The 12,316-nt window shown below is 46.2% G+C and overlaps 1 protein-coding gene across 2 annotated transcripts in view; it reads right to left on the bottom strand.

The window, feature by feature from the left end:
* LOC119163154 (uncharacterized) overlaps positions 1–12,316 on the bottom strand; it is a 511,564-nt gene that overhangs the window by 869 nt on the left and 498,379 nt on the right. For both annotated transcript variants that reach the window (XM_075874058.1, XM_075874057.1), the window contains exon 4: positions 4,523–4,606. In XM_075874058.1, the coding sequence (XP_075730173.1) occupies positions 4,523–4,606 (84 nt within the window). The remainder of the gene's footprint in view (positions 1–4,522; positions 4,607–12,316) is intronic.

Genomic DNA, 12,316 nt, shown 5'->3' with positions numbered 1-12,316 from the left:
TTTTCCATGTTACGACACGGTATTAATGAGATCTAAAAAACAATAATAGTCCCTCGTATACGAGGGGCCATTACTCAGCTGCCCGCTCATAATAAGTTCACGTGCTACGTGACGCCAAACATGCGCATAAAAGAGTGTTTTCACACTCGTCGCTTGGCTTATAGATGGCGCTGACTGTCACTCCTACCTATAAATTAACATATAAACCCAAAAAAGGGGATGGAGTTGAGGCCGCTGTGGTTGCTCAGTGGTTAGAGCCTCGAACGCGTTATTAGAAGGTCGTAGGCTCGATTCCTCCTCACGGCTGGTTATTTTTTCATCCACTTTTCTTTCTTCTGATTCACATTCCATTGGTTCTAATAACTTCCCCTGTACATTCCTTGGCATTACTGTCTGTTAGATCTCATTAATATTCTGTTAAAACACGGAAAAACGAGCCTTTAGGTATACACTTCTTTCCCTTATTTCATTAAACGAGGGTCTCGCACTGGCAGAGTTGGTGTCATTAGGTTGTATACGAAAGACTATTAATCAGCTGCCTGCTCATATTAAGTTCACGTTCTACGTGACGCCAACCATGCGCATAAAAGTGCGTTTTCACGCTCGTCGCTTGGCTTATAGATGGCGCTGACTGTCACTCCTACCTCTAAATTAACATATAAACCCCCAAAAGAGGATGGAGGGAAGGCCGCTGTGGTAGCTCAGTCGTTAGAGCTTCAAACGCGTTATTCGAGAGTCGTAGGTTCGATTCCTGCTCACGGCTGCTGATTTTTTCATCCACTTTTCTTTCTTCTTATTTACATTCCATCGGTTCTTATAACTTCCCCTGTACATTCCTTGGCAATACTGTCTGTTAGATCTCATTAGTATTGTGTTAAAACACAGAAAAACGAGCCCTTAGGTATACACTTCTTTCCCTTTATATATATATATATATATATATATATATATATATATATGCGAAGGTCGTAGGCTCGATTCCTGCTCACGGCTAGTTGTTTTCCACCCACTTTTCTTTCTTCATATTTACATTACATTGGTTATAATAACTTCCCTTACGCATTCCTTGGCTTTATTGGCTGTTTGATCATAATGTTGTGTGAAAACAAGGAAAAACAATCCCTTAAGTACACACTTCTTTCTCTTATATCTATACATATATAAATAGATACGTACACGTGCATGATTACATGGCAAACACAACTGACCGACTCTAACATGAAAATCGTGTCATGATTGTCATCTAACAATATGACTACATGCAACGCTCATGATGCGCTAGTGGCCGTTTCGCTAGCTTCACTTATACCGAATTTGGTATTACGGCACACGAATAGATGACCGAGGTATGATACTGGTGCAATCGTGATAAACATGAGATGCGTGTCATGTAACAACATGACTACATGCTACGCTCATGATGCGTTCGCGGCCGTTTCGCTAGCTTCATATGTACTAAACTCGGCATTAGGCGACGCGATCGGACGACATAGGTAAATGACACATCCAACCATAATAATAATGACATGTGTGTCATGTAACAACATGACTATATGCCACACTGAAAATGCGCTCGCGGCCGTTTCGCTAGATTTACATATACCAAATTTGGCATTACGGGACGCCAATGGATTACGAAGGTATTTTACTGGTGCACATACGATAATTATGAGATGCGTGTCCTATGAGAACAAGACTACAAGCCACAGTCAATGCGTCAATACATTTCAACATGATGCAGTACGCGTCCTCGCCGGCGTTTCTTTTGTCACGTCACGCCGCCGTTGCTACGCCAGGCACCGGTCCTGCCCTATACTCGCAGGTGCGCGCCGCACTTCGTTGCTTTGACGCATGCGCGTTTCAGCGCGTCCGGCGTCCTTTCGTCACGAAAAGAGGGAGACACAATGCTGTCTCGGTAACACATCGGCGCGAAATGCATCGTGTCGCATTTCGCGCCGTTTGCCGTTGGGCCACCCTGACGCACGCTGGTCGCGCCTGGCATCAGACTATAGAGTGCTCGCGTTACCTAACGTTGCGTCGCTGCGCCCAGCGTGTGCACGCAATAACGCTACAATGGAGTTCTTCATGATGCGCTCGCAGCCGTTTTGCTAGCTCCAAACATACCAAATTTGGTGTTACTTGACGTCGTTGGAGGAGAAAATATATGACTGGTGCAAACATGATAATCCTGACACGCATGTCACGTAAGAACATGACAACATACCACTCTCATATTGTGCTCGCGGCCGTTAAATTTCACTAGCTCCAAAGAATACGAATTTGGTATGACGTGGCGTGAATAGATGACGAAGTTACACGACACATTCAAACATGATAATGATGACACGGAAGTCATGTACGGCATCATTTACCTCCACTTGGTAAAGTTCTGCTGCTTTTAAAGTGACATATCAACATTTCCCATTCGTGCTTCACATATTATCTATTATCACTGTAGGTGAGATCTGCCAATTTTTCATGAGCCATAAAAGCCTCTCGCCTAAATTATTTATGTAGTTAATTACACGGTATGCTTCACCTGTAAAATGTCAACTCCGTATTCACAGTGAGTGTTGACACAGACATCTTAAAAATGTCCTACTTAGCTTCAGCATTATGAACCTCGTAGCTATGAAGCAGCACGAAGCAATGAACGAATATTATATTTGTTGGGGTTTAACGTCCCACAGCCACCATAGAATTATGAGAGACGTCATAGTAGGAGGCTCCGGAAACTTCGACCACCTGGGATTTCGCAATAAAAACGTGCACTAAAATCTGAGCCCACGGGCCTACAGGATTATTGCCTTCATCGAAATTGTGACCGCCGTGGCAAGGATTCCATCCCGCGACCTGCGGGTCAGCAGCCGAGTGCCTTAGCCACTACATCACGGTGGCGGGTCAGAAATGAACGAAACGTCCGGCGACATTAGCGGAATGTCACATGCAAAATCCGAGCAAGTACGTCCGCCTCTTTCCTTATTTGGCATGTTCAATGATGATGAAGGTTAATTGCGACGTACAACACGGTCTAGTATGCGTGAAAGATCAGAGTGGTCAGACACAGCGCTTGTTCGCAATAGCAGCTCTTTGCGCCACTCAAAACCACGCGCGGTGCGCGATGAAAGGAGGCAAAAGCGGGAAAGCATCGTCTGCTCTGCCCGCCATCGTTCCGCTCTCTCACAATGCCACACGCCGATCCACCGGGGGAAGGCGCAAGGCTGCGATTTCTGGAAAGGTCTATGAGGAAGTACATAGCAAGGCAAGTGCACGTGGGACGTTACGGAGCAGCACTGATCCCTTCGCCAAATAGTAAAAAAAAAAAGTGATGGCCCCGTAGCAACTGCACATTCAGTGAACATAGTAGGATAGTTTGAAATAGCCAGTTATACGTGCACAAATGTTCTCTTTCGCTGGCGTGGACGAGGGCAATGCGAACCGGCTACGGATGGTTATCGCGTTCTGCTCTTGAGGGTGAAGCTAAAGCGCTTTCCAAGTTTTCGCAAATATTGTTCGTAAACAATACGACGCTAATAAAAATAAACGAAAGATGGCCTGAACGGACGATTCACGCTCTCCTCAAATCTCTCTTAAGATGCTGCAATGCAGAAAATACATCTGTATTAGTGTAGAACGAACAAATCGCTAAGGCTGCGTTCTTCTGTCACAAGAGAAGATAGAGCAGTTTATCGAAGAGAACAATCTGAAAGCAGGCTTCCCCCACATACAACCGTAATAAAGCTCTCATAGTGGTGACAAATAGGACGCTAAAAATGCGTTTCAGAGCTGTTTTTGTGAGACAGGATGCTAATCACATGTATTCTAGAAAAAATATTCTTCGTTTGATAAAGGCGAAAGGCTTTTCCCCGCATGAACCTAATAGGTCAAACTCAGCAGGGCTATGCTGTAAACAATGCCATGTAATGCCATGATTCTGCACATCTTCCTTTCTCCAATGGCTAGTATACGCTCGCGAAATTTCATGTTTTCCACGAAATAATACAGTTTCCGAGCTCATGGGTTTTAATGTTCGCTCACGATCTTATAGTATATACAAGCTTCACCCGCACAACCGTGGGACGCTTTTACATCACCTGTCAATGAGACTCCTGCAAGCTGGTTTCTTTTCGAATCGCAAGTTTTCAAGAATAGTTGCACCAATTGCACGCATTGCACGAATTGCAAGCATAATTGTTATTTGTCAATGCTAGTGCCACGCCTTACGAATTATAAGGATTCGTCCTTTCTTCCTAAACAGCGACTTTTGTCTTTGAAGTGGTGTCATTGTCTTTAACGACTTCAATGAGTGACGTCTGTATTCAAAGACGAACCAGTTGAAATACGCGCAAAGGGATAGATGTCACACGAATGAGGCAATGTTAGTGGATGGAAAGTCTCTACAGATTTTCTTAGCGTGGGACTGCAATGCTGAAGATGAAGCTTGTATATTTTTAGTTGTGAGTGACTACCGTGCATAGTGAAATCTCTCTCTACAGCGTAAGAACCAATTGAAAACACGTACAGTCTGTAAGTGACTCGACCTTAATAACAGCACATGACTGGTCACGTGACAAGAACTCCAGTTTTTCAACTCTGATGAAGGTGTCTGAAAAAGGAAACAAAGTAGATAATGAGCACTTGTGAAATATTGTTCGATACATCTATACATAGCCAAAATTGCATAAGAATGCCCATTATTGTAGGGCTTTTGGAAAATTGCGGTTCATAAGGTGAAACAGGGATGTTTGCAGTTGTGTTTCGGTAGACACAAAGTTGTCGTTTTAGCGAAGCGAAATATAGATTACGAGGTTCGAGTGTTGAGTCGTTAATGCTCAATAGATAACATAAGTGCTCAGAGCTTCAACCGTTGAATAATAAATTTTATTTATTGCAGAAAGTAATGTTGATTAATCTTACATTCCCAGATGGCGGCCTTGCGCCTTATAGTCAACGAAACTTTATAAGGATGTCTACTTGATTGACAATTCGCTCATCTGTCATTGATATCTGAGCAAATCGATGCGCTTATGTTTTAGGCATGTAAAACACTTCGAAGCATGAAAGTTTACAAAAATAGCGTCATCTATATCAACGTATTCATTAAACCTGACGCAATAAAGAAGGGCATACCAACTCAACTAGTGTAAAACCAAGGTAGAGTGCAGATTGCATGGAGTTTTTAGTTAGCACGTACACTACAAATTCTTAATATTCAACTACACACGAAACAAATAGCCTACCGGCAATACATTACAAGTACGCATTCTACGCCTATAGATTATTTTCTGTAGGACACCTGGTAACCGCCAACTTGGGCTCTTAAGCCAGTGTTTTTTTGTTTTTGCATATCGCGATATGAAATAACAAGGACATGAAACACAGCATGCAAAAACACATCCGCGTTCACGCGCTTGCGTCTACGGTAACACTGTCTGCTTAGTTGTTATATACAAAAGAGAAAGGTTAACAGAACAACATGATGACACTGATACTTATACATAAAATAGTCTATATATATGTAGGAACGGCAGAACGGTTGTAGAACATGGGAATTTCATTTCTTCCTATTGAAGAACTAGCTAGCCGAGGCTGCTTGCACAATGCCAGCTTTGGCGATGTCTCGCAAGAACGCAGGTGCATTCTCTTTCTTTGCAAGCTGGTAGTTACGAGGTTATAGCTTTGTTTATTGTGAGCTAGTGAAGGGGAAAAAATGCCCTCATATCTGCGTGCGTCGCTGCAAATGTCGAAAGACCACAGTTTTCTACCAGCCGTATTACATGAGCCCTGGTTACATGAGCCCTGGTCTCATGCGTCACCTCTCGTGATTCTGTTCTCGGACCATTTACTCCAGGTACGATCAATTCAATTGAGGATTGATTGAGCAGATTTCTTGTTACCGCATTATCACTGCATGGCACGCCATATGTTCATACCTCCACCGCATGCCAGCCGTGTGTTGGTCGCGTGTAGCAGTGTATAGCCAGATATTTCCAAAAAATGCATTTTTAAATGTAATGTATATTACAGCGTGGAAGGCGGCGCGCACGTGCTACTGGTGCGCCGAAGTAGACGCCTCCCGAAGTAGACAACACTATATTATGAGAATAGGGTTTTTCTTTATACGTAGCATTGCATTTTCAGTGCAACCTAAGAAACACTACTAAGCAGCACAGCACTTTCCCCATTATAGTTCACACATAAGGAACAATGGCCCAATGAAGGCCCAGTTTCGCCACTTAAAAATCAATTTTGGTAGAGCCAGCCTATACGGGAGGAGGAGGAAGCAACAAAAGAGAGAAGGCAGGGAGGTTAACCAGAAAGACATCCGGTTGGCTTCCCTACACTGGGGGATTAGGGAAGGGGACAAGAAAGACGAGAAAAAGGGAAGAGAGGGAAAAGAAAAAAATAGGGTGAGGAGAGGCTGACAATAATTTCACTGTAGCGTGTAGAACTCTACCGCATGTCCGAGGCGTTCGCACAAGCCTGTCTTTCTCAGGAAACACAGCAGGGCTTTCACTGCCTTGTGGGCTGTCGAGGCATGTGGACGTTGCTGTAATAGCACCTGCACAGAAAGAGGCTGATCATCCAGTCGCCGCATTGCGTTGGCAAGTACTTGTCTATCTGAAGCAAATCGAGGACAATGGCACAGCAGGTGTTCAATAATTTCGTCGGTGCCGCAAACATCGCACGCCGCACTGTCAGTAATTCCGATTAACGTGGTATAGGCTTTCGTGAAAGCAACTCCCAGCCAAAGGCGATAGAGAAGCGAAGCTGCACGTCGATGTAGGCCGGGTGGAGGCCGGAGTTGTAGTGAAGGATCGAGCTCGTGCAGTCTGGTACGTCGTATGCTTGGTGTGTTTTACTCAGTCAGTGTGAGACAGCGGGCCACTTGACGTATCTCCCTCGCCGCATCCGCTCTTGAAAGCGGAAACGGAACGCTGTTTGCTTCTTTATGTGACGTGCGAGCAGCATGATCAGCAGAATATTGCCGCCTATACCACAATGCCCAGGTAACCACTGAGAGACGATGTCATGGCATTTTTGTATTGAAAAGTGGTGAAGTTTCACGGTTTGGTAGGTCAACTGGTCGTGGCATCCGCGTCGGGGAACTGATATCAGGCACTGGAACGCTGGTTTTGAGTCAGAAAACACAGCCCATTTACCTGGTCTTTCTTCTGAATTGATGAGTTTCGGTGCATTGCACAGAGCCTCCAGTTCTGCCATCGTTGACGTTGTCACATGTGAAGTCCTAAAACACCGAGTTGCCGCTTGTGATGGTATAACCCCTGCTCCACCTGAACTAGACGGCGTAGTAGAGCCATCCGTGTAAATGTGCACGTGGTTACTGTAGTTTTGTTCCAGTAGGAATAGACTCAGTTGTTTCAGGGCATGTGTCGGTAAGTCCGATTTTCTCCTCATTCCTGGAATTATTAAGTGAGCTCGGGGCTGGCTCAAGCTCCAAGGAGGAAGCAGTGGCTTTGTTGCAGGCGCGTGTTTCTCAGTAAACGATAAACGAGGCTTGTAGACAATAGTGCCGTATGTCATGCGGGGCCTTTCAGCAGCTAGGCTCATCAGGTGGTGAGAGGGGGTCCTGGCATAATGCCTGAGGTGCATGCGCATTGTCTCGGTAATAATATGCGTCTTTATCGAGTGATCTTGAGCGATGGCAATGGTTTCAGCCGTTCAAGCACTGCGGGTTAATCCAAGGCATATCTTAAGTGCTCGGGCTTGAATACTCTGAATTGCGCGCAGGTTGGTCTTGCCAGTGTTAGATATTGCAGGTAAGCTGTACCGAAAGAATCCGATAAACAGAACTCTGTACAGATGTAGCATGGATGGTATGGGCACTCCCCAATTCTTTCCTGCAAGGAATTTGAACATGTGGCATGTTGCAATCAGTCGCTTCTTCACAGAGTTCACGTGTGGAGTCCACGACAGGTTTCTGTCTATTATGACTCCGAAGAAGCAGTGGCTTCTGCTGAACGATATGTGTTCTTCATTTATCGATATGCTGTAAGCAGACATTGGTTTCCGCGTGAATGCTACCACTGCACATTTTCCGCAGGACACATCGAGACCTTGTTTACGAAGGTAGCATGACGTCGTTGTAGCAGCCTTCTGAAGGCGGGCGCGAAGTCGAGGCTTTGTCAAACCTTATGTCGAAATGCAGATGTCATCAGCATAGACAGAAAGTTCTACAGTGCTAGGTAGCTGCTCGACTAGACCAATGAGAGTTAGGTTGAAAAGTGTAGGGCTTAGCACTCCTCCCTGAGGAACTCCTCGGCTGCTGTAATAATCAGGTGTTGAACCATTCACTGTCATCACTTAAAATGATCTCAGCTGTAAGTAGCTGTACACCCACATATATATCTTGCCACCAAGACCTACTGTTTTCAAGGCACTAAGAATGGCTTCAAGGGTGACATTGTCGTAAGCCCCCTTAACGTTTAGAAACAAGGCGGCGCACAGTCTCTTACAGGCCTTCTGGCGTTGAACATATGTCACCAGATCAACAACGTTGTCGATTGACGAATGGCCGCGCCTGAATCCGGTCATGAATACTGGATAGATTTCGTAGTGCTCTAAATACCACTCCAATCGTGTTTGAATCATTCGTTCCATCGTTTTCCCCCCACAACTGGCAAGTGAGATAGGATGGTATGAGGCAATATCCAAAGGAGATATACCAGCCTTTAGAAGTGGAATGAGGCGACTTGACTTCCATGCCTGGGTAAACGTACCAGTCTGCCAGGAGTCGTTGTATAGGCGTAAGAGTGTCTTCCGAGCTTCGTCTTCAAGATTACAAAGGGCACGATAGGTCACGTTATACACGATAGGTGACGATAGGACACGATAGGTCAGGTCCGGGTGCTAAAAAACATCTGCACAGTACCAGTGCTGCCTCTAGCTCATCCATAGAAAACTGGCATTCTATACGGGGATCACGTGACGGCGGTGGATTGTCAAATGTTCCCGTTCTTGATACTGTGAAATTGGAATCACCGGCAATTCTTCTACAGAAAGAATCTGCAACGTCAATCTCTCTGTATCGAAGGTGAAGTGCCAGAGATTTAAACGGGTGTCACTGAACCAAGGTTGTGCTAAGACCCCGGACGGTTCGCCATATCAGTGATAGGGGCTTTCGTGCATCCAACGACTCGCAAAAGGATGTCCAATGTCGCCTAGCCTGTTTATCCATGTGCCGCTGCATTTTCTGCTGAATGCGCCTAGCCAGCCTCAAATCATCCATGCACTTTGTCCGTCGGTACCTTCGTTCTGCACGACAGCGTGTTGCGCAAAGTTTCTCAAGCTCGATGTGGAAATCGGTGCGCCTGTGACTAGTCAAATGTGTATGCGTGGTATTCTGCAGGACATCCTTTATCGAGTCCTCAAGGTTATATGATGAGCCGTCGGTACAGCAGTCTGCCATTAACATTTTGAATTTCGGCCAATCGGTGTATTTGAGGCCTCTTGAGGACTTGGAGCTGGTGAAACCTTCTATACACAGGTTAGTTGGTATATGGTCGCTGTCCCGCGTTTCCAGATCGGAAAACCAGTGCACTTTCCTGGTAAGTGAGCGAGAAACCAATGTAAGGTCCAGGCAGCTGCTATAGGCTGATCTGCGTAAATATGTAGGGCTTCTATCGTTACAAACGCGTAGTTCGTACTCCGAGGCTAAGGACACCAATTTTCTTTCTCTAGAGTTTTCTCTGGAGCTTCCCCATCAGAAATGGTGCACATTGAAGTCGCCAGTGATCACCCATAGCTTTGGAGTCGATGTCAGAATACCGCGTAAGCGCTCGCAGTCAAGGCGGCTTACTGGAGATAAGTAAGCTCCGATAATCGTGAAAGCAACCTCATCTTTCTTCACAGTAAGGCACACATACTGATTCCCTTCATCAGGCGAGACTCTGTGGTGAACGTAAGTGAGGTCATAGCGCATGAATACAATAACTTTGCTGCAGGCCCTGTGAGTGGAGGACATAAAGCACTCATATCCTGACAGCTTGATTGAAGCACACAGGTTGGGTTCACAAATCACGATAATGGGGAAGCGGTTCACAAATACAAACTGTCTAAAGTCAGACATGCGCGACTTCAGTCCTCTGGCGTTCCACTGAAAGACAGATGCATTCTTGACTTCCGCTCGAAACGACGGTGCCTCGCTGTCCATGGTTTTGCCTCAGAGCTGCAAGCACCGGACTCAGGGCGTCCAGCACATGCAGTGCGGGTGCGCAGCCGAAGTCTTCATAATACTCAGTAGGACACGCATGGTACTCATCAGTGATTGCAGCAAGCTTATCACTTGATCTTCATTCATCACATCACTGGTTTGAGGGGTCGTCGAGGGCGGCGGGATGTGATGCAGCTCCGAAGTAGGTTGACTTCGTGAAATCGAGGGCCACTGTTCGAAAGGTGCGACTGCTGTCCCTTTCTTGGCAGTATCCGTCTTCAGTGAGCTCGGTGTTTGTGGGTCAACCTCTTTGATAGAGGATGACATCTCTCTATCGGTAGAGCAGTTTTTCCGTGATGGTCTTGGCCCACGACGCCGTCGTCGGCGTAGTGTAGCGGCAGCTTCCCTGTGCGTTGAATTGTCCCGCACCATACGCCTGAGTACCGCGTGCTCGTTTCGTACCCGCGGGCAATCTTTGGATGATGCCTCATGAGCGCCGTGGCAGTTTGGACATCGTAACACGGTGGCACCGCAGGCGTCTTTTGAGTGAGACTCAGCGCACCACGGACACACAACTTTGTTCTCACAGACACATTTTACGTGTCCCATCTTGAAGCACTTGTAGCATTGCAGTGGCTTCGGTATGTATGGACGCTCTGAGTGGCGAACATGGCCAAATTTGACATACGAGGGAAGGCTGTCCCCCTCGAACACAAGCCTCAAGCAGCGTGAGTTTTCGAGTCTGGTAATGTGCATGATGCGGGTGCCTTCTGTCACTGGCTTTATTAGTATTGGTAGGTCATTAGCTGAGATGGAAAGATCCACATCTCAAATGACACCTACAGTGCCATTACAACCTGTAGCGATCGTTGGCTGAACATTCACGTTGCCGATTTCTGCTATGTGCTGAAGGCTTTGCAGTGCGCTACGGTGCATAACGTCTACAGCAAGGAAATTCTTCCGTGCGTTGATCCTCACGTCTTTGATCTCATTCGGCGCGGTTTCCTCGAGAAGCACAGAAAGAACTTGCCTGTTGAGGAGTCGCAAGTTATATGCAGGGTCTTCGGGCATAAACAGCATGGTGTGCGGCCACCACTGTGGTGCAGTCTTAACGGTGGAAACACTTGCCGACGATGCCGTCCGCAGCAGTCATCGTTTTGTAGATTGATTCATGACGACCGTGAAGTCATCATCCGATTACTCAAAGCCGTCCGAGTACAAATCGGTTGCCTCGCTGTCTGTGTCACTCGACGCGTTGCTACGCTTCCTGGACGACGAAGCCCGGCGTGATGGTCGCACGCCTGGAACATTCTCAGGTGTGTCCTGAAGCATCACCGCAAAGGAGAGAGCGGCAGCTCCAAGGATTTCCATGAAAACAAATTGAAAATACTGAGGCACGGGCACAAGCGTTCTGTGAGAGAGTCACTTCGTCGTCCGCCAGCATATACGAATGTTAAGGATGGTTCATATAGCCAGCCAAAATACAATATTGCTACCCCTGTCACTCAATGACGCCTACACGTGGCCATTATAGCCAGCCAAATGCAGTATTGACACTGCCATGTACAGTGACAGAAACAAAGGCCCATAATTTCTAGCCTACACATAATATTGGCACAGCCATGCTGGCCGTTTACTAAACATACAAGCATGCGTGGCTCACCAAGCATAGCCATGCGGCACCGCTTAAAAAAGATGACAAAACAGCCTTTTGTTGTCAGTCAACAAACAAAAATGACACTTCTAATACGCTTCAAACCTGAAAGCGCAAAATATAATGAGGACAAGAGACACATATAGGCAGGACGAAGCGCAGTAGCGCTTAGACCTGTCTATTGGTGTTTCTTCCAGTCCTCCTTGATACTTCGAGTTTTACAGTTATGAACTAACTAGCCTGGATTCTTTTATGCAATTCGCAATGCCCACGGCCTACAGGCGGTGCACCGTGCAATCGAAGATGGCTGCTGGAGGACGAGCGAACCCATGAACTTGAATAAGAAAAGATAGGACGCATGGACCTGTACCCCATGCCACTTTCATCGGATGTAGACTCTAAGGCAAAATTACCCGAAAAGGAGTAACGAAGCCCAATAGGCGCGGGTGATGAACAGATAGACCGTTGAGGAGCAACCACTGAGGAAA

The sequence above is a fragment of the Rhipicephalus microplus genome, chromosome 9 (genome assembly GCF_043290135.1).
Source record: "Rhipicephalus microplus isolate Deutch F79 chromosome 9, USDA_Rmic, whole genome shotgun sequence".
NCBI classification, from domain to species: Eukaryota; Metazoa; Arthropoda; class Arachnida; order Ixodida; family Ixodidae; genus Rhipicephalus; species Rhipicephalus microplus.
This window is presented reverse-complemented; position numbering and strand designations above follow the sequence as displayed.